This window comes from Phalaenopsis equestris, unplaced genomic scaffold (assembly GCF_001263595.1).
Source record: "Phalaenopsis equestris unplaced genomic scaffold, ASM126359v1 Scaffold000224, whole genome shotgun sequence".
NCBI classification, from domain to species: Eukaryota; Viridiplantae; Streptophyta; class Magnoliopsida; order Asparagales; family Orchidaceae; genus Phalaenopsis; species Phalaenopsis equestris.
In genome coordinates, this window is record NW_018164666.1 from 1377030 (window position 1) to 1400201 (window position 23172).

Genomic DNA, 23172 nt, shown 5'->3' on the forward strand with positions numbered 1-23172 from the left:
AATACAGTATATTTAAAATATTTTTAAATATTTTGTTCACCGCAAAATAAATTTAGAACTTCATATTTTTTTTATTTGATTTGAAGTAGATTAAAATAATATATTTACATAAACAAAGGGCGGCTGGCAGCAGACGACGGCAACCGACGATAAAGGCTGACGACGGCGACGGGCAGCTGACGGAGATGGCGGCGGTCGGCTACTGTGGTGGGTTGTGGCAAGAATGGTTGTGGAGGATTGGGCCTGAGGCGTGCTACAGATGGTGATTGGTTGCAGTCAACGGTGACTGCAAATGACAGTAAAGACTATCAAAGTTGGGTGGCTTCAACGGCTTGACAAAGGTCCGTGTCGGGCAACCAATGCTAGCAGGCTATGGTGACAACGGCCGGTGGGTGAATAAGCAACAACGGTATGTGGCGACTTGCCTATAAAATTTTACATGAATAATGTGCTTCAAATTCAGTCAAATCGGCCTAATTCTAAATTCATTTAAACAAGAACTACACTGTATACTTCAAATTCATTAAACTTTACTAATGATATTAGTAAATTATCATACCAAACAAATAATTTTCTGAAATCCCTACAAAATAAAGTTAAGTGCACCACTATTTCAGTCAACCAAAAGCACCTAAACCGAACATCTACAAAGGTCTTTTAAAACCTTCAATAAGGAGAAAACGTTACTCAGCACTTCTGATAAAATGTGCTTAAAGAATTTGCTGATCGTGGCGTTAGATTATAATAGTTACATAAAATGCAATTAATTTTTGCCACATTTTTTTTATATAATTTGTGTGTTGCTCTATAATAAGCTTTTCCATGCACTTTACACTTCCAAAACCTGCACTTTGGATTTTTATTTCATCATCAAAGAAAAAGTGTGGTTCACCGAGCTTTGGCCAACTTAAACTTTTGCATAACTCCGATGCACCCTGCATTTACCACAAGAAAATTCTTCAGCACAAAATAAATTGACCCTAAAGCCTCTATATATATATCTGTGTGCGCGCGCGCGCGCGTGCGGAAACAACATTAGAATTATTAGATGGTGTCAAGAGATCAGTAGAGGGTTGGACAAATTATAAGATGAGAATGGAGGGGTGAAAGATGATGGCATTTGAGAATTTGGTGCACTCAGCGGTCGGATGATAAATCATAATAAGAAAACAACCGTAATAAAACCGACAGCATAGAAGGTTTCCAGATGTCTAGGAAATATCACCACATAGATGCAACCAGGTTACATGAGCATATGAGAAAGATCAAGGATACAATACTCCGACAAGTCTCTATTGCATGAGTCGAATCTCAAAAGTCTTAAATCAGGTCAATAGTAACATATTTATACTAAGACACAAACTAAACTCTAATTAAGGCCCCGTTTGGGACAGCTTATAAGTGTGGGCGGCGTTTTCAAAACGCCGCCTTCCTATTTAGTTAATGCTTTTAGACTGCATTTTGAAAACAGGGTATTTTATTTCTTAATAAAAGCCAGCGGGGTCAACCCCGCGGCCCGCCGCGTTTTCGTTCGTGACTTTACCCAGCTGCCCTCGTCTCGTCTCCTCGTATCTTCTCCCTAGCGGCCAAAATCAACTTCGCGGTCCCCCAGCTTCACTTCACCAGAGGAGTACACGGGGAGCTTGTTGTTACCCATATCCGGCGACCTCCTTGAGAACTGCCGTCATTCGACGTTACCCATATCCGTCGTCGTTGGTATCAAAGCTAGCTGGGAAGGCAACGACGGGATCGTTGTGTACGAAAACGTCCGAAACTCTCATATTTCTCTTCCTTCCGTTCCGCTTCTACTCGGAACCAAGGAAGGTAACCCTCGTCTCTCTCCCCCGTCTTCCCACCCGCCTTCGCGATCTTCAGCTTCTTTAAATCCGGTAAATTCGTCTTCCAGCGGGGTTAACTAAATCCTGGATTTAAGGAAAAACGGAGCAAAACTGGTTTTAAGAACCTGTAGGATTTAAGGTTGCCTTTTTGCTTTTTAGCTGGATTTAGCTTAAGTACTGCTTAAATCATGTTCAAACCATTCCTGCCAGCCTTAACAATAAGAAACTTTCATACCTGAGTTTGATGGAAGGCTCGTTATTAGGATGTTATAATGCGAAGGATTACATTCCTGTTCCAGTTGATTTCACAGGAAAACATTTTATTTTTAATTTCACTGTTCATTCTTTTAAAGGATAATAACTCAGAAGCCACTGTTTGCTGGTTATTATTTACATATATATTATATTTGGAGTTGTTAACTGCTTAGAATAAGGCCTAGTTGGGATCTTGCGGCAACTGGGCTATCTCGCAGAATCAGTGATACTCTACTAGTGCATATTATGTCACTTTATCTTTCAATTTAAACCGTTTTACTTGCCTTAGGTCAATATTTTTTTGCAATGGAAATGACGATATTTCCCTGGATTGTTTTAGGCGCACAACATTAAGAATTTGGTGTTTTTACTTTTGAGTTTTGACTTGGATATAAATTTTAATGAGTTATAGAACATCTCTTGTGGTTCAACTGTTACCCAATCGCATATTATCGCTCAGGGTTCGTTCGTGCACCAACCGAACAACGGTCCTCATGATATGTTAATTTTGCATTTCAAATTGAATGTTATGTTTATTATTAGTTGAAGTTTCAATATGTATTTTGGTTTTAATTTAGTATCTTGAACTCTATCTTAAGTGAAGTATCAAAATCTTATATTATTATGAAATTTTGTACCATTATGAAATTGTTTTTTTTTTTCCGTTATCATAATTTTGTACTGTTATGAAATGATATTTTTTTTTCTCAACTATCAGATGTGTAGCAGTTAAACTTCTAGTGTAAGAAGCAACATTGTGCCTGTCAAAATGGTCTTTTACCTACAAAAAGCTGCAAATCAGCTATTTTCCAAATTCACATACCAAACAGTTAAACAGTTTAACTAGCACAATGGCAAAATTCATTTATCCAGAATCAGCTGTTTTCCAAACGCACAAACCAAACAGTTAGATAGCTTATCCAGATTAGTTGTTTATCAGCAGCTTATCAGAATAAGCAGCTTATCTGGATAAGCTGAATAAGTTGCAGCTGCCCCAAACAGATTCTAAAAGGTTGTTGGTCCAGTAGTTGACGGGAATTTTCTCACATTAGTTGCCATGATACAGAGCTGTCACTTCCTGGTCCAGCCTGACGGCACACTCCCATGTCACTCTGAGTATAAGAGACTTCATCTTCTTCTCTAAAAGTCTTGGATCCTCATAGTACGGTGACAGAACTAACGAGAGAAAGAAGTGGAACAAGAGACCGTGCAAATGAATCAGATTACCCCTTCATTCTTATGATAGTAATAGAGTAGAATTGGGTTCGAAACTTCTTTAATTTTATTTAATATAACTCTTTCTTATTTCTCCTCCTATATATATGGGCGAGCCGTCGCAATGCCTTAGAGCAATGCCAGAGGTAATCGAGAAGAACCGATGAAATCACGACAACCGAGGGCCTTCGAAACTTCTTTCCTTCAGTAACGACAGGATCACAGGCGTACATAAACTCTCCACCGGCAAGCCTCAACGCCTTGCTACACAGAAACCATCGCCTGTCCCTCTCTGTAACGACGCTTTGCTGCGCCGAAAACCTCGCCTACCCGAACTTCTCGCAAGACAGTCGCGATTACTGCTTACCGAGAAGGCAACGACAGGATCACTTTTTCTAGCGGCTCACCTGGCTGCGTGCTAGCATTGACGATCTGTTCCTATGTCACTGCACTTGCCAACGACTTTCCTATTCCTATTTGTGCTCCTCTTTCAAGTTCAGAGCCTGGTTTTCGTATTGGCAAGTCCTGCAATATTCCACAATCTTTTCACGAGGCTTTTAAAGATGGTGGTGATCACACCTTCATTAAAAGCTTGGTAAAAAAAATGGGAAGTCTGATCTTATTCTCACAGAGATTGAAACCAGTACTTTTGCTTCTTTTTCGTGTTTTGCTCTACTGGGGAAATTCCTTTATGATCATCCAAAACTTGAGATCATTCAGAAAGATTATGATACTATGAAGTTGTTGAGCAGTTGAGTTTACTTGACGGTCGATATATACTTATTCAGTTATCTCACGATGTTTATATACTTATTCAGTTATCTCACGATGTCGATTACACTCGCATTTTTTCTCGAAAAGTTATCAAGATCGACAACCGTTTTATGAAAATTCTAAAGTGAACTGTCGATTTTGATCCAAAAGCGGAGTCTCCTGTCATTCTTATTTGGATAAAGTTTCTGGGGTTAAAATTATACCTGTTCAACTTGGAAATTCTCTACTCCTTAGCAACTGTTTACGGTAAGCCTCTCAAGGTCGATAGTCCTATGCTTGTTGTCACCAGACCCTATGTGGTTTGTGTGTTAGTTGAGAGAGATATCACTCAACCAGTTCCGGATGAGATATCGATTGAAACCACTCACAACGAGTATTGGCAAAATGTTGAAATAAAATCACACCCTCCTTATTGTTCTCATTGTAGTATGTTTGGTCAGATAAAGTTAATTAGAGCGATACCGGTTAGGATCTCACGGTTCCCTCGTTCCGGTACCACTATTTTCTTTGTAATTTACTTAGTCTAAACGAGTTGTTAAGCTCATTTAAACTAGAGGCGAACTCGTTAGCAACCGTGGGTTACCTCAACCGACGAACTTTCGTAAATTCAAAAGTACGTATTATGAAATTATTGCTTTATTGTCTTTGTTTTGAAAAATATTATTTAATTTTGAAAACATGTTTTTTTGTGATTTTTCAATTTTATTACATGTTTGGCAGGTAAAGTAAATAAATGCATGTAAGAAAAATACTATAAAGTAAATAAATAAAATTATATTTAGATAAAACATAAAAGCGTGCCTGGGCCTCTGCTACCGCTGCATGATTAGCATCATAAAACATAGTATATTTGCAAAGGATTTCAATATATTGAAGGAAAATAAACAGAAGCATCCAGTACTTAAAAAGTCGAAAAAACCAGTCGTAGGAAATAGTATGTAAGGTCGGATATCGCTAAAGATCAGCCACCTACCAACCCTACTGCGAAGGTGCAATCCGATCCTCTTTCCGACACTACAGTTCTTGATGAAGAACATCATACTACCCGTACAAATCCAAACACGCTTATAACACCCACTGTTATTGAAGAAAACTCATTTACATGCCAAGACACACGAGAGTACTCATTTGATCCAATAAAAGATCAGTCGGTACTACAAGTGACTGCTTTTAATGTTCAACAACCTACACATGTCTGACACACTTTAAACCATTTCACTGATCAGGTGAGTCAATCTTTGGATGAAGAATGACAGGTCTATTCCAAGAGAAAGAAGAAGAATGGAGGCTGACTCGAACTCGGAAACTTATTGGATGATACATTGGTTACTACTGGCAATGGGGCTCATCTTATCCTAGAACTCGAGGCAGAGGAAAAAAAAAATTGGGTCGTTGTGTGTGTGTGTGTGTGTGTGTGTGTGTGTGTGTGTGTGTGTTAACAGTCAAAAGAGGCCTAAAATAGTCCCACATATTAAAAAAAAAGTCTCGGTACTACCAAAATGAACCCATATAAATAGTGAGAAAACTATTTTAGCAATTTACACATTTTATAATTATTATCAAATTAAATAGAGAAATGAACACTTGTCTATGACATGCTTATTTACCAAAGAGGGAGAAAAGCAGACGGCGATTCCAATTTTGTGATTAAAACCTTTCAAAAATTACAACAAGCGCAAATAAATGCAAAACCCAGCGTTCAAATATTAAGTGCACTTTATGATTAAATACTGGGGATAATATGGTGAAATTTGTTCTACACAAGATCTTCATTACCTGAAATCAGTGTTTGCGATGTTTACGCAGTAGCTCCAGCAGCCTGGAGCATCTCTATAATAAGAGTCTTCACATCCCTGTAGAATATAAAAATGAAATAGAAGATCAACATACATAGCGCTCAATTCTTTTCTTGAGCGCATAAAGATGAAAGTGGATCCAATAGAAGCTCTAGGACAGAAAGGAAGGTGAAAAAAATTAAAGCAAAGAGAACAAATATTGTAATTAATGATCTCAACTGTCTTACTTTCTATCTTGAGCGCGTCTAGGGAAAGGAATTCTTAGCTTGTAAGTGCTCCCTCGATAAACAGCCTGGTGTGAAATCAATAAAACAAATATGTCTTCGTGAGTTATATTATTCTCAATAAAATAATATTTAATTACAAATGAATCATTTTGTTTGTGCATATGTGATAAGCTTCAGAGGAGAAGAAATTGATTATTCATTAAAAACATGAATTGTAGGCGTTTTACTCTTAAGAGGATAATTATAACATGCCTAAAAATTCAAAGATCTAAACAAAGCCTCGCACAATACTTCTTGGAGATTCGTAGTTTGTTCATTCCTTGGAATAAAAAAAGCGTGGAGAAAATCAAATGTAGCTACAATACATACAAACCTTACAAGGCATTCAAATACACTAGATTTATTTGTCTACAACTTTTAAATTTATTATATAATTTATTTTTATATTCGTCAAATGATGTCTATTTTTCTTTAAGTATATGTTTCATGCTAGACGCTGTTGTTTTAGTTTCACCTGCAAAATTGGGACAAAATAATTAAAATTAATTAAATATTTCAAAATATTCATTTATTTAGGAATAAAATAAACGGCAAGTTCAAATAAGTTTTATAAATCCTTGCACAGCATTACAAATCCCCCAAGATTAGACCTCCTCTCTAATGTAGGAATGCAATTTTGAACTTCACGACTATATTGTTGTTGGCTAGAACCATAAATTAACTATTCGTTTAAATTGCATTTGATCGAGTTAAATATCCTACTTTAGTTGACATAACCATAACCTCTGATGTCAATTTCATGCAGAAGAGCTTATTTATGAAATCTAAAAAAACAAAACTTACTTTCTTTAAGTGCAAAACAAAAAATACAATAATCAAAATTAAAACAATCATGTCAAAATCAATCAAATCAAATGAAACTAATGAGAAATTCAAATAATGAAAACTAGTAAGCAATTTCTTTTTTCCACAACAATAAGAATTTTATTATCTTAAATTTAAATGAAATTAAGAATATTAACAAGCCACGTACAAGATATTTAAAATAAGTTTACATACCTCACATAGCTGTTTATGATCATTTTATATACTTAATCAGCTATTAATCACATGAGGATCAGTTCTAAAATCATAGAACAAAGCTTGCATAGATATGAACACCACAGAACCAACACCAAAGCATTGCCAAAGCCCACTAACGATTTTGTTAGTATCAGTATTACCTATGAAGTATGAATACGGACATGAACACAAGCAGCTATGAATATGACGCTCAATATAATATTAAAAGACAAAACATGTCCTTTACATAATGTTCAATTTCATAAATTATTATTGTAAAACTGCAATTAAAACACTAGTAGTACTTTCTACTAAAGACACATATGGTGAAGCATAGATCATATAGATATACTTCATATAAAAAGCTTAATAATAGCAAAAGAACATAACTACTAAGAATTAACAAATGATATATCACGTGTGAAAATTGTCATTTGTAAACAGCATACCAATATTAACATTGCTTACAAAATGTCAAAATTCTAGAAAGAGTAATACTAATGTTCACTTCAAAATAAGCAGATAACATATGACTATATGAGCATATTTATGATGCATAATTAATAGGAGTTGACAAGCTCAATTTTATGATCATCTAGCACACATGCTTTCTTCAATTGTACCTTCACCATTAGCTAAAAAAAAATAGTTTCCAAAGTTAGCTCATCAAGAGCAAGAACGACAATTTCAAGCATCAAAATTTCACCCATTATAGTTAATACATCTATACCAATGCCTCACAACATAATTTCTCTGAGGATATTATCAGTTTCTTCTAAATAAAAAGAAAAAGGATTTGTCTTTACTATCAATTTTTCACCTTGCTGAGATGTTTCTCCTTATGACTGAATGGAAAAACGACTATGCATTCCAATTTCTTTCATGAAAATGATTGGAGCGTGATTGCATTAAAAATTTAGAAGCCAAACTTAGAAATCATGGAATTTAGAAGCCAAACTTATAAATCATGGAAAATTAACCCAATAAATCACAAAAAAAATCCAACTATAATATCATTAAATCCCATAGGATAATGATTGACAAAAACAACACCAAGTCCAAAGAAGTAGTGAAATGACCCACAAGCTAGTAGTTAGAAAAAGTTGTTTCATCACGTTGTGGATTTGAGCCTCACAATTTGAGATTCACCGCTCACCATTCAAATAATAAATAATAATAAAACAACTTCAAATTAACCACTGATCTATCTTCAATATTTGAAAAAATAAATAAATATTTATTCTTCACATTTGATATCTCTATAATTTTATATGAGGCGACATGATTCAGAGCTTCATTTATCTAGCATGACTATAAAGCCTAAGAAAAAAAATGCATCTAATAAGTGAGATTAATAATTTTGAAGTGGGATAAGATCATATTAATTAAAATTTCAAAGATTACCTCGGCAAAAGAAAGTGGGCTAAGACAGGAAGGGGACCATTGCTTTTGTTTAATCATATCATAAGAATTATCATACGCACGTTATAAAAGATGGATACAGCATTACTTTTTTTCCTGCATGTCGGCATATTATCCATTTCACCGTTTCCATCATACAATCTCATATGTTATACACAGTACAGAAAATGTTTAGTTGTATCAATAACTCTTAACATTCCACTATTAGCTTCACAAAAGAGTGCCTCGCACAAGCTGGCTGAGCTAGCGAGCTCACCTTGGAATAGTTTTCCTTACACTTTACATGATAAAATTGAAATTGAAATTGTATATTTTCCTCTTGGTTCTAATTTTATAACATGCGATGACAAAAATTTATATACATACTCCATGAAATAGTTGCCACTGGCAAAAGATCCTATTTCAGATGTCATTCAACTATTCTATTATAATAAAGCATTCAATTAATAGCTCAATAATAAAAAATTTGAAATTAATGTTTACTTTGTTGTTCACCAACCAAGAATAATTTCTATCATAACAATAAAAGAAATTAAAAAAAAGATTAGTAGCTTATCAAATAAGAATACTTCCGCTTTAACAAAAAAATAAAAGAAAAATAAAAAATTGAATTGAAAGTCTCCTTTGTACATCTAACTCATTTAATCAACTAATATACACAGTTAAACTGTCACAAAAATGTGCATGTCCAATTGAAGTTGGGGCAAGCAACAAAGACTATATAAGGTGACCACGTCCATGCATGGTTGGGAAATTTATTTTGTTAACCATGTGCATGCATCTTCATAACTGAATGGAAATTAAAATAGGCACATATCTTCATTTCATGTCTTAATCTTTCAGCTCGAAGAAAGATGATTGAAAATAATAATTTAGATGATGTCACGTAAATGATTAGAGCACAACTTAAGTGGCAGATTAAAATGCAGAATTTTATATTAGGGAAAAGATAGCAAGTTGTTTCTGCATCACCAAAAAACAATGAAACACCCATGAGCTACTGTATATATGGTGCACATGGAAATTTTAAGAAATCCTTATCAAGTAAAACAATAAAAATTTAGTTAAGACATGTAACTACAAAAGCTGCTGATATAATGCCCAGCAGAAGAGTCGGCATCAAACCATCTTAGAATTTTTTGTGATTATTTGTAGTGATAAACAAAAATAACAATTTGATATCCGTGGTTTAGTAATGCCATCATAAAAAGGTTGACTTAATACAAAATACTGCTTGGGAGTGAGTGCATCAGAATGCAAAGTTCAAACTATTTGCTAAGAAAAAAATTAAGAAATTAATTTCAAGAACAAGGAAAATAAAAAAGCAAACCTCTGAATCCATAGAAGATCAAAAGCAGGCCTGGAAGACCAGGATAAGAAAAACTTAACAAGGATATAACTTAAAATTGTAGTTCCCTGATTACAATTTGAGTTACAGGAACAGTTTTTCCAAATGAATGACTTACACTCATTGATAAGGAAGAGTGTTGTTTAAATAGAGTTTTCATACATTATAATCGAGGAAACGTAAACCAATATTGACAAAACAAAATTATCTTCAAAATATATACAAGGAACAGTAGTAAAAATAGCTGGCAAAATGGTAGAAATTCAGTTGTGATGAAGTGCAAGCAGTGTGTTCAAATGGGCTGACTTTCAGAAAACAAGATAAATGAGGCATGTACAATGATAGAGACATTTGCCGTACTCAAAATTGGCCTTCTCCGTGACAAGTTCAGCTAAACAATTGTTTGGCATACATAAATTACATAAACTACACCAAAAAAAATAACCCCCAAAAGGCATATAAATTTCAAGGATAAACAGCTATATGTTGGTAATTTTATTTTGCTCGCCCACACATCAAGTTTAAGCAGCAATTTATGCTTAAATTTCTTGTCTCTATCAAGTTCAAGAATATTATCGATTACCGTCATCAAATAGCAAAATTAGAAACTATAGACTGAGAGCAAGCACCACCTTAACGTTGAAACCAATACTATCCACATCCAGAATGTAAGCAGAGTCCACCTGAAAATGATTTCTTCTAATCAGACCTGGGGTGATTGATTGAAAAACCATGGATTTTTCAAGGGAAAAAATATATCATAAAAACAATTTAAAGGATCAGTAGCACTTCATGCAATATATATGAAGATAAATCATGTATTGATTTATAGAATAACCAAAACTGATCTTTAATCTGAATAAGAATATTATATTGCTCTACGACAGTGCTTTCTAAAGCTGATGATTCAAATATAGATTTCAAGGATAGGAGCTTACAAGCAGAGCCCTAAGAAATAAACAGATCACCGAATACTGAAAAAATGAGAACAGCCTCATTTTTAAAAACATACTGTAAATGACCTTATTGGATTTATTTCTTCTACGTTAAATTCACTATATAAATAACAATGATAGATGCTCGCCTTAATGGATGTAGAATGCTGTACCATTGCTTTTGTATCTTCAGCATGATCTTTATTCATATGAGACTGCAATAAAAATAAATATATGCTAAAAAGTAAAAAAAAAAATGCATATAAAATGAATCCATAAACGGTTGTCAAAATTAGTTCATACAGATATGGGAACTGAAAACTGAGATATTGGATCAACTTTGGCAGCTCTGAACTCTACAGCATTAAAGTCTGGCACAAAGTCAAGACAGCAGTCAGTAACTAGAAATAAAATGCAAGGGTGGGCTTGCAAAGAATATCAAGAGGATATTTTGTAGAGGTATTTAAGGGAGAAAAAAAGAGTATTCAAACTCCATGATGTCAAACAGAACCTTGCATTGAAATCCATGTGAGAACATTACAGCTATACACATAATCTTCAAGTAATGCAAATCCCCATGAAAGAATAAATATTTGACTAATCTATGTAATCATTTCATGATTTATAAGAAAAACGGAATGGTTACAATAGGCGATATCAAGATTTACGATGAAGAATGTAATTGATGAAAATTGAAAATTAGCTAAAAGAATGTACATTAAAAGCATCAATACTACTGAAGTTAGCTGTTAGCAACTGTCCGGAAGAAGATGATCTAAACAACAAATGCAAATCTAAAATCCAATTTGTCTAGATAGAGGAGCTTTATGACCAAGGAAATTAAGGACTTCTAAAATTGATTTTGGCTATGAATTATCCTTCTTTAACCATCAATTTATATTATTTTTAAATACATAATTAAAAGAAAAAATATATGAGGAATGACTAGAAGAAGATTGTAAGAAGTATGTTAATATCTCATGTAACACTCAACATGAATGTCGAACATAGAAGCTCGATAAAGCCAGCCACGTAGCGTTGGGATAAGGCTAACAATTATGATGGTTATGGCTGATGATATGTCTGGTTATCCTGACTCAAAACTATTTATGGAAGTTCAATCTTTAAATTGTTTAATAACACTTAGAAAGCACCCTCCCTGACTGAAGTTTCAGGAAACAATACATGAGTTTAAGAAATAAAAAATTAAGATTAAAAAAAAACACAAAAAAAGCTCTATCTCAGAAAAAGAAAATGTCCAGCCCCATAGTTTCCACATACTTCTCGTTTCTTCTTGATGTTTGTTACTCCAACAGGCCACGGTCTCAAAATTAGCTTCTCTCTCAAAAGATAAGCTAATTTAGTTTCTTAATCCTCCAAATGATAGTAATTATATAGTTAATTGTTAAGCTACACCTGAACTATAAAAGAAAAATTTTTATGGCATGCAGATATTATGTTACCTCCTGATCCCAGCAAAGCAGTAGCAACCCCAGAAACATAATGTACAAATTTAGGCTTGATTTGTATAAAGCGGAAGTCACCAAAATCAACCTTCAAAATCAGAGTTCTTGACATCACTAAGAATTATCATGCAAAAAGGACAACTTTACTTGTGCAATGATCAGTGAATAAAGAGTTACCCAAAAAGCATTAGGATGCCTTTGAAGAAAAACAGTGCGTGCAGCCTCTCTATCATCCTCAGGAACCTAAGACAGGATAAGTTCAATCAAATATACTAGATATATGAACCATTCTATTGTGAAGAAAAAAACTAAAATTTTCTCGCCAAAGAGGCTTTGCAGCAAAACATATTTCTAGTGGAAATCATATTCTTCGAGGTTTCTATTCTGAATATGAACAGAACTTTTATCCCAGAAGTAACACTCTTTGTCCCATATGCTGTCCATCGATAGAATCGGGTTCTAAATGTAATAGTCACATAATTATGGAAATTTGAAAAGCTTGTAACAAGGCAAGCGTTCAGTTTTTTGGGGCCATAATAGCAAGACAACAAATTGGAAAAAGCTCGATTTCAAGTTGTGAAAACAATGACCAAAAAAATCTTATCAGTTGTAATTTTCAGCAACACGGAAGTAATGTACAACCAAATTAAGCTTCAATGGACACAATAATCTTGAATGATCAAAGCTAAGGTTCAGGTGTCAAAGATTCAAGAAATCTAGAATCAACTCCATGGCATTAAAAGCATCCCTAGAAGTAAAGCAAATGAAGAGAATCGAATAAAAAAAGTGGGCAAAGAGAGCAATGAATATTTTTTAGGCTCTTCTATGCTTCCTTTTTCTAAACTCCGTTAACTGTGAAAATACCCAAAATTTCATAGAAATTAATTTCTTCAATCATGTGAAGATGCCAAAACTTCCCAGGTAATAAAATTTTATTGTGCCATCTTATACTTGCTTTGTTCATCTACACATTCTATGCCACAATAAACATTTTTTCGCAAACAGACCCAACAAGTGACTTTTTTCAATCAATATTCAACAAACATACAAGGCTTCCTATGAAAACTAAATGAGCAGGTGGCATGCTACAAAAGATCAAAACAACTTCAATGCCACTCTGTCAGGATTTACAAGTCTAAAAGATACAGCACCAAAATCAGTCTAGCTACAATCATGGCCATCAGACTATCAACAAGCAATTAGCATAAAAAACAACTGTGTACAATGAGCTATGGAACCTGACAATGTTCTTTAATTGATAGGAAAAAAAAAAACTGAATGAGCGACTTATGGGCCGTTTGGGATTACTTTTGTTTTTCTTTTTTTTTTTTTGTTTTGTATGAAATAAAACATGTTTAACTATTTGATTAAGATATGACTATTATTAAAAATACTCAAAATACTTATAATTTGTTTTAGTATTTTTAAAAATAAGTTATTTCATTTTAGAAATAAAAATATATATATGTAGAAAACATGCTAGATATACATGTTTTTAAAAACAAAACAAAAAACAAAATTGATCCAAAGAAGCCTTCAATGATGCAAGCATTATCCACAAGTAGTTATAGAACTGATACAAGCTCAACTTGTCAGTGCATACTGGAACAGCATCCCCATATAACGTAATCACAATGTCTGCTCGATCTTCAGGATCCTTACTAACAAGCAGAGAGCATTTGGGATTCACCAACAAATTCTGAAAATACCAATAGATTTTTTTCAAAACAAATGAAACTGCATCATTCATTTGCAAACCAGCAGAAAATAGTGCCGAAAGCTTTGTTATAGAAAAAGAAAAAAAAAAGGAAAAAAGGAAAGAAAATTATGTTAACCACAGTTAATTATAAATCAGACCTTTGAATGAACTGCAAGACTGCTGACTGCTAGCACTGGTGAACCATCATGATCACAGGCAAAATCAACCATTGATCCAGATGGATAACCCTCATGTTCCTGCAAACCAAAATTAAGTATATGAGATGTTATAATCCAAAAATTCCATATAAGAATTAACTCCATAAACGTAAGTTAAGTTGACATGATTACAAGTTAACAAATGGAGAAAAGACGAGTTATGAAAAAGAATACCTTGGAAAATGTAGAAAGCACGCCTCGAATGCTGTTATTAAGAATAGTTCGAACTTCTTCAAGTGGAGGAAGACGAGGAGCGGTGGCCTTTCGTTAGAATAAAGCAATTGTGAGTAACAACTCCAGAAATTCAATAAAGATTGACACACAAAAATACAATCTTTTTTAGTCTATTTCTGCTTCCTCGAAAAATAGAAGCAAATCTCAAGGTGCTAGAATAATATATTACAATTATATGTAATTCATTACACATACATTTTGATCATTCTATTAACTTATATCGGTGTCATACTAGTTTCTTACCAATCACAACCTTTTACAACACTTTAAACAACAATTTTGACAGAATTTTACCCAACAATCATCCATATTATTAAATAGCATCTCTTTATGGCACATCAAAGCACAGCAGACAAAAACAATACCAAAAGTAGCCTAAAGTAACTCCTAAAAAAGACAAGCAAGAAACCACAGCTTTAACAAACTTAAATGTTCTGTAATGGAAGTCATTATATGGCAGAACATCCATGAGAATTAATAACACATTTTCCATGGAAATAATATGCCATCATGGTCACAAACACACAAACTGAATTAATTGTATGGTCGCCAAATACTGTTATTAAGGATCTAACTAATATAAAGGAAAAAGGGACATTGTTACATTAGATACTAACACATGCTAAGAGCCAATCGAGGGGCAACTAAATGAAGATAGAGGAACCAGACGGCAATAAACCATCATAAGAGGACCTCCACACATTTGTTGTGCATAGTGAAATATTTTGAACTATGTTGTAAGCTATAATCTGGATTATCCGCTAGACAACAAATCCTTAACAACAAAATAAGCTTTAGGGTGAAGACAATATTGCAAACAATCATATTTTGCATCTTCCAAACCAAATGACACAACAGCAGTTAGGTGTCTGAAATAAATTTAGCTTATAAATATATAATTAATATATATAAGGTCACTAAGATCTGATGTAAGACATTACAATTCCTAATGCAATCGAGTGATATAATGAATGAAAAACATGCAATACTAATAGAAGATTCGTAGATTCAAAGATGACCAATTAATACAGGAGTTTATTTACTTTGGATGTAGACCAAAAATATGATAAATGAACTCCAAATGATAAGCAAGGGTTTGAAAAACCAAAAATACGAGAAAAGAACTCCAAATGATGAGCAAGGGTTTGAAGCAACCCAAACAACAAGTTGATTGAAATTCATTCCGCTCCTAGAAACTTAGTTATAAAAGAATCGACTAAAATCAATCATGCACAGAAAATCAATCACAGGTAATGTAGAAGAAAATAAATACATAAGAATTCACCAGAAAAAGAAAAATTCAAGACTCTCGTTAGTTCAAAGAGATAACTTTTCTCAGAAATAGGTACCCGTCAAAAGAATAAGAATCCAACCACGTGCACAAGATTGAGCAAAATAAGAAGTACCATAAAGCCAAAAGCTTTTGTCATATATACCTATTATATTGTATCTATAGGAATCTAATTTCTCCAGGTTTAAGTTGGCATGCCCATTTGGATCATTGATGAAATCACATACAGGATCAACGGCATAATGGGTTCAATGGATAAGCACAAATGAAAAGTATGGTAAACAGTAAAAAAAACTAACCAATTAAGAACCAAATATCAATAAATAATGGCAACAACGACAACAACAAGCCTTTATCCCACTAAGTGGGGTCGGCTACGTGAATCATTTTTCTCCATTGTGTCAATGACAATGGATAAAAATAGGCAATTTTGTATAGAGGAATCTCTATAAAGGGCATAAAACAACAACAAAAGAAAACACACAGACCTGTAAGAAGTTACAATTATTGCTACAATGAAAACAAGACAAACTACAAGAAATTGATCACATAAGTCAATAAGAGAGTGGTGCATAACAGTCTGCTCGCTTGAAAAAATTCATCACCGTCAAATTTATCATTTAACGTTAATCAAAAGAGAAGAGGCCATAAATGTTGTTTTTTACACAATGTAATTATGACACATAGGCCTATCTGACTAATCCACCAGATATCATTCGTTGTGTTGCAACTTTTTAAGGTCATATAGACAAATTGAAGTGTACTAAGCCAAAATTGCACCAATGCATTACATGATATTAAATAGCTTTGGCTTTTTTGCTTTTAATTTCTTGAAGGTTCACACATGAAACCTTGATGGCAAAGATGAGGTCAAGAAAGCATCGCAGGGATGTCACTGAATTGAGAGGCATTGCCAAATGCTGATCAAAAGAGATGGCATCGTGGAGATGTTGTCAGGCACCAAAGCAGGGATGCCGCCAAGCAGAATGTATCTATTGAACACTGATTGAAAAAGGATTCAAGCAGACAATGTTGAGTGGGGAGAAAATGCCATAAGGAGAAATGATGTCAACCAAATATTGATCGAAAAGTGCCAAGTATAACATTCTAGGCATAATCCTGAGGAGTAAACACAAAGAGATTGGCCTCAAGTGATGGGAGTTGGTGGAAAAAAATTTGTTAGCAAAGAGTATTAGGACAGGATATTAGCCCAAAGGCCAACAAGATGATGTTTGGAGATGGTATTAGTCAGTGTGCGCAAAGGTTATTGTTGTTGTGTGGAAGGTGGCCTGGAATGACAATGTCGAGTGCCAAGGAGAAGGTTGTCAGGCTTATAAACATCAGTATGGCACTAAGAAGATGAAACCAGTCACCAAAGTGGTGACACTAAAAGCTAGAAAGACATTGACTGAGTGCTGACCAATAAGCTGCCAATGAGAATGTCCAAGGTAGACGGTACAAATAAATTGCTGTCAAGAATTCCATGTCAAGCAGTGAATATTATGGTCAGAGCCGTTAGAACAAAAGCCGTTAGCAGATGGTGTAGGGCTCAAAAGCTTGTAGGATGGTTCGAGAGAGAGAGAGAGCTTTGAGTTCAAAGTTGATGGGTTGATGGTGGCACTTAAAATTTGGTGATAGACAACTTACATGGAGTTGATGTCGTACTCTTTGGGAAAGAAATGACAGGTTTTGACCTTGCAAGCCAAGATGGCATCAACTTGGCATCAACAAACCTCTAGAAGGTTGGAAACCGATCAATTGAGGGAGACTTATACTAGAGGTGGCCACTATAGTGTTACCTCAGCAGGGCACGAAGTTAGACATTGAGCATAAATCAACTAATAAGGAGTTAGAATGAGCTTCATGCTAATTAACCAAAGGCTCGGCTTTGAGCCAAAGCAAGGAACATTCTCCTAGCTTGCTAAGGGTGGTTATGCCCTCTTATCAAACTGAAGTGAAAAGAAGGTCCTCTAGATTGACTAGGGACATAGCTAGACAATCATTGACCAAGTGTGATAGAGCCAGGACTAGGGCTCTATGGCTTGGGTGCCTAAGGGCAATATTTGGATAGGAGACCTTAGAGTGTCAAAGAAGAATTCAGAGCCATATAGCTATGCCCAATCATTTGAATGTGACTTGTAACTAGGATGATAATATATGATTGACAAATTCATCTATCAAGTAAAATTTAGTCATGCTAGACAAAGAAAAATTACACAATATTAGCATATCACGGTCTTCAACAAGCATTGTATTCAATCTTTTAAATTAAAAATGAACCCAACACAATAGGTTAGAGCAAGAAATGTGCATGGTAGAAGAGGATGGTAGCCAAAATTGGCCGGTTATATATAAAGTAAAGCTACGCTCAACTGACAATTTATATGAGTGAAATCACAACAAGCTCAGCTGAATAAAATGAAGTCCCTTGTCTTGATCAACATTTTACTTTTTTTAGTTTGCATATGTTCCTGTAATACCTATCCAATGTATGTGTGTTTCAACCTCAAGCTTCTTATTGGCAATTGAAATGTTGGTAACTAGCTTCTATCTATAAGCATATTTGAGAGATATTAAAGATATTTTGAAATCATTAGTCCTGTATGATCAATAATTGGAAATGCCATCAACAAATTTATTGAAATTTAAAAATGTATTTATTCCTTGTATGCATATTGATGATTAAAGTGGTGTGTGAAGAGAAAAGAAATAACTTACACTCTTTAGAGTCTTAAAGGGTGCAATCAAGCTACAACTACAAAAATATTACTTTTTGACTTATTTGTAAAGCTGTAATAGGAGGTGAACCTAATGCAATAGTTGGGTTGGCTTTATTGCGACTTTTTGGGATCAAATCATGAAAATAATTTCTCTGCAACAAACGGGTAAGACGGCATGCATCAATCCCCCCATTGAACCATTTATTGGCAGAAGCACTTAGTGAGTTATTTGCTTAAGGGTTCCATTATTTCCAATGATAATTCCCATAGTGAATTCATTGGCAAATCCACTCCATTCCGTAAAACCGTGCAATACACAGAATGTGCATTATAAAAACATGAGAGAGCTGCTAATTAAAAGCAACTGCCTCAGGCAACTCGAAAGGTGGAAGTTGAAAAGTTGATCTGAAGTTTTTTTTATTTTTTTTTATTTTTTTATTTTTTTATTTTTTACGTGCAAAATAACTTTCTGTTTACAGTAAAACAGCAGAAAAAACATTTACCTTCCTCGCAAAATATCACAAATTAAACATACTGAAATTCTCCATATATACTTCGTACCAATTTCTCTTAAAATGCAACAACAAATTTGCAGCAAACCAGAGCCAACTATACTCCACTGCCCATACCTGATGAGCGTGAATCAGATGGAAAACATCAGAAGCCCCATCAACATCAGATGAAACAGCAATCTGCATTCAAACAAATAAAAAAGAAAAGTTTCCAATAATTTTCATTTACTGCTCTCAAAAATCATACATGGAGGGAATCACAGACTTAAATTTACGTTATCTACCGAAAAAAACCACATAGATGATAAAAAGCATTCAAACTTGAAAGAGAAGAGGATCAATAGATGGTAAGAAAAACCATCGATTGCGTTACCTGAGAGGATGGACGAGCGGAGGAGGCCATAGCGAGAGGATGGACAGAGAAGGGGCTCCTCGATCGACAAAGATAGCGCACTTGGGTGCTGAAGAGGGAGCCAGAAGGAGCGTTGAAAATTCGATCAATTAGGCGAGAAAAAGAAGGAGAAGGCAGATGCAAGGGTGGCTTGAGAAGAAGGGTCGACGACTTCATCTCCACGCTCCTTCTTTCGCAGCAGGCGGTGGCCGCGATATTCCAGGGGTCTGTGTTGCAGTTAAAGCTTATTTCCTAAAAAAATTTTTTTTCTTGGAGTAAGAGAAGAATTTGAGTCTGGTTTCTATGTTAAGAAGTTTATCCATGGGGTATTGTGACGTTATATTTTTGTTGTACTTCTGTAAACTATTTGTAATCTACATTTAACATATTTATACTTTCTAGTAAGTTTCACGCTTCATGTTTTTATATATTTATAGGTTATAAGTAGGTTATAAGGGTATAACGTATATAACCTTTCAATACCCTATGAATAACCTCTCTGACGTACACAATTTTTTCTCTAAAGTTAGGGTCCGTTTTGCGGCTAGAAACTTATCACACAACAAGTCATGAGTGGTAGTTTTTAAAAAAAACTATAAAAACATAATTTATCTAAACAAATAAAATTGTACTGCTACCACAAACACATCTCTTTCAAGAGATAATTACATGTAAACACGAGGAACATTGATATTTATAAATTAATCACATATGATTTTTTTTATACTATATTTATGTGTGCCACAACAAAATTATTAAGAATTTGATATAAATAAAAAATATTAGTTGGGATTTTCTCACGAATTTTAATAGTTGAGTGAGAAATTCAAAAATGGATGAAAAGAGATGTTCGATTTGTAAATAATAAATTCAGGATGGTTTGTATTGGTGGATATTTTTTTTTCATTCCAATCATAAAAAAAAATATTGAATATAACATTTTAATCACTCAAATTATAAATTTAACATTTTAATCACTTTTTTTTCGTTACAGCTACCCTCTTTTACCCAACTTTGTGTAAAAATTCTTTTTATATTTAATATATATATATATATATATATATATATATATATTCTTCTATTTATTTCTATTACATCTTATTTTTAAATCATATTAAAAATCATTACCATTAATTTATTTAGAATAAAACATACATTTGGAGCCCATTTACATACATACCCAAAATTCTCATGCATTTATATAACTAACACATAAACATTCATACTTATACACATCATTCAAAATATCATGTTAAAAATAGATTCATCATTATTTTTCTAATGTGTTATAACTGTAAATATCAATTTTTTTGTGTTAGATATATAAATATAAAAAAATTGTGTGATATTTATGTAAATTTCCGTACATTTTAATGCATGAACTTTAATGGCATGCATATAAATGCCCATTTTTTTTATTTTGAGAAACATAGTTGAATAACAATGTTCTATAGCTATAGTATTCTAAGTATATTTAATTGTAAGAACAACTTCTCATTAAAAAATATATATAAGTTAAAAATGTAAAACTATAGCCAACATGTGATAATTTTCTTAAAAGTAAATGAACAATAGTATATTTTAACGTAGTAATTCATCATGAAATTCTCGAAACCATCGACGATAACTAAGAGTTATGGAAGATAAGATACAATGTTGTTCACTACTAATAGGGCTATAAGTTGTGGGCTCCGAAAAATTGAAATACCACCCTAGACTCAGTTCAAGAGCTCACAATGGCTAGTTAAGTTTTCAGGTCAAATTTTTAAAAGGCGGGTGAGATAATAGATAAGACACGACCCAGAGATTTTGCCCTCATTTTATAAGGACTTTAAGAACTGGGATTTCAGGACCCTCTCGATAACAGAAGAGCACTTTCAATTAAGGCTAACTCATCTGTCATCCAATTGGCGCAAGCCCATATGTTTGATTAATCCCTCTTATTTCCCAGTAAATGGTAGCCACAATGTATATGTACACATAATATTTTTTTTGTTTTCTTGAGTATAACACAAAGGAGTTTTATGAAGGAAGAAATTTATTTTTTATATAGGGTTCGTTTGGGGCGGCTTATTTGGTGCGGTGGAGTTCTGAAAATGCACCTGGACTGTTTGGGTGCACTGCATTTTGGCAGCTTATGCGTTTTGAGAATGTTGAAAGCAGAATTTTAACAGTAGGTGTGGTGACAGTTTTCAGGCAGCGATCTGAATTTTCCAAAAAAAGAATAAAAACTTCTAATAGCCACCTCACCTAGCTTATCAGCAGATTATTTTTAATCAGCTTATCAGCAGATTATTGAATAAGCTGCAGTTGCCCCAAACAGACCCATAATTACAACATGTTAACGAATTACATAGGTGAGGGAATAAAAGTCAATTAAATGTACAAAGATAATGCTGAAGAACCATATTCACTCTTCAAGGTGGGTGATGACTTATGGCCTATTTATAACTAATTTGAGAAATGATTGATCACCGTTCATCATATACATATCATTTGCACGAAAGCTGATGCATGGTGAATATTATTCCACCATTTATTATTTGGAAACAAAAGAAGATTTTTATACGTGCCATACAATTTTTATGTGTTGACATGTCTAAAATACTAACTTTCATATTTACATTCATACCACTTTATCAGGCATGAGAAAGTGCACTTCACTTTTAAATGCTAGTGATCGTGTTTTCTTTATGTGATACGAAAGATTTGAATATTATAAATGTATAAGTTAAAATTTAGTTGGTAGATATGTAAATTCATTGGAATTGTGTGATATGTGGTACTGATGCCTGACAGAGGGTTTGCGATGGTAGATCGAGTGGTTATTTATTATTTTTGTACGCACTCAAGTAATTAAAGTGATGGGTAGGGACAATATAAGTTTTTATGTGGAAAATCCTGAAAAGGGGGAAAAAAACAATGAGGTCTAACCAGTTGAAATAATTCACCATGTAATGGTAAGCACACGTGTCTACTTTTTTTTTTTCAAGTTAAGGAAGATAAAATTACAAAGTTGATGTACAACTGTATTTTAGCAATAATAGTTGTAACGAGCCGCCAAGGCCGTAGTCGATTGCTATAAAAACAATAATCTGACATAAATGTTGTAGATGGTGATTGCAGTGTCTATTTGTCGTCGATGTTGTAGTTGAAACTTATAGTAGTAATTAGTCATCTTGGTAGTAGATAATTGTTTCAGAAGTATTAGTTTGTCACAAATGCCGTAGTAGGGAATTGCAAGAGTTGTGAGTCGTGTAGATCGTAGTTGGTCACAATAGCCGCAGTCAAAAAAGTGCATCACACTTTTAAATGTTAGTGATAGTGTTTTTTTTTTTTTTATTTGTTTTTTATATGATATGAAAGATTTCGATATTATAAATGCAAAAAGATCAAAATTTAGGTGTTAGATATGTAAAATCATTGGAATGGTATGGTATGCATGAGAATGGCCCAAGAAAATACAACTTGTTATGGTACATATTAAATGCATGATTACATATTTAAAGTTTTAAGTAATAAAATCCACTATTTTTTTCTGTTATAGTTAAATCATTAAATTAAGCCAGCTTTTCTATAATAATTATAGCTCAATATACTGTCAAGTTCATAAATATTAAATATGTATGAGAAATGTCAATCGAACAAAACACTTAAAAATTTCGAGGTTGGCTCCGGAAGTCAGGTTCTTACACGTTGGCAAATCCCGGTTCATTTTAAAGTCAAATGTGAGGTCAATATTCGCATACTTTGAGGGCAATTTTAATAT

The 23172-nt window shown here is 33.7% G+C and overlaps 1 protein-coding gene across 1 annotated transcript; it reads right to left on the minus strand.

Moving 5' to 3' along the window:
- Positions 1–586: 586 nt before the first annotated feature.
- Positions 587–19670, minus strand: LOC110023433 (glutamyl-tRNA reductase-binding protein, chloroplastic-like). The gene is made up of 13 exons (XM_020722846.1): positions 19386–19670; positions 19130–19192; positions 14430–14516; positions 14196–14294; positions 13942–14037; positions 12516–12581; positions 12336–12426; positions 11176–11243; positions 11022–11087; positions 10570–10620; positions 6106–6170; positions 5859–5935; positions 587–935 (listed from the first exon to the last, which is right to left on the minus strand). Exons 1-12 carry the CDS (start codon positions 19578–19580, stop codon positions 5881–5883), a joined length of 1002 nt encoding a protein of 333 aa, XP_020578505.1. The 5' UTR covers positions 19581–19670; the 3' UTR covers positions 587–935; positions 5859–5880.
- Between the last annotated feature and the right edge of the window lie 3502 nt (positions 19671–23172).

What these genes read in the sequence shown, in the direction of transcription:
- LOC110023433 (XM_020722846.1), bottom strand. Translation starts at nt 19,580, where the DNA reads ATGAAGTCGTCGACCCTTCTTCTCAAGCCACCCTTGCATCTGCCTTCT. An exon ending in CCGCTCGTCCATCCTCTCAG is followed by an intron (nt 19,193 to 19,385) that starts GTAACGCAATCG and finishes GTTTGAATGCAG; the next exon opens with ATTGCTGTTTCATCTGATGT. An exon ending in GTCTTGCAGTTCATTCAAAG is followed by an intron (nt 14,038 to 14,195) that starts GTCTGATTTATA and finishes TGGTATTTTCAG; the next exon opens with AATTTGTTGGTGAATCCCAA.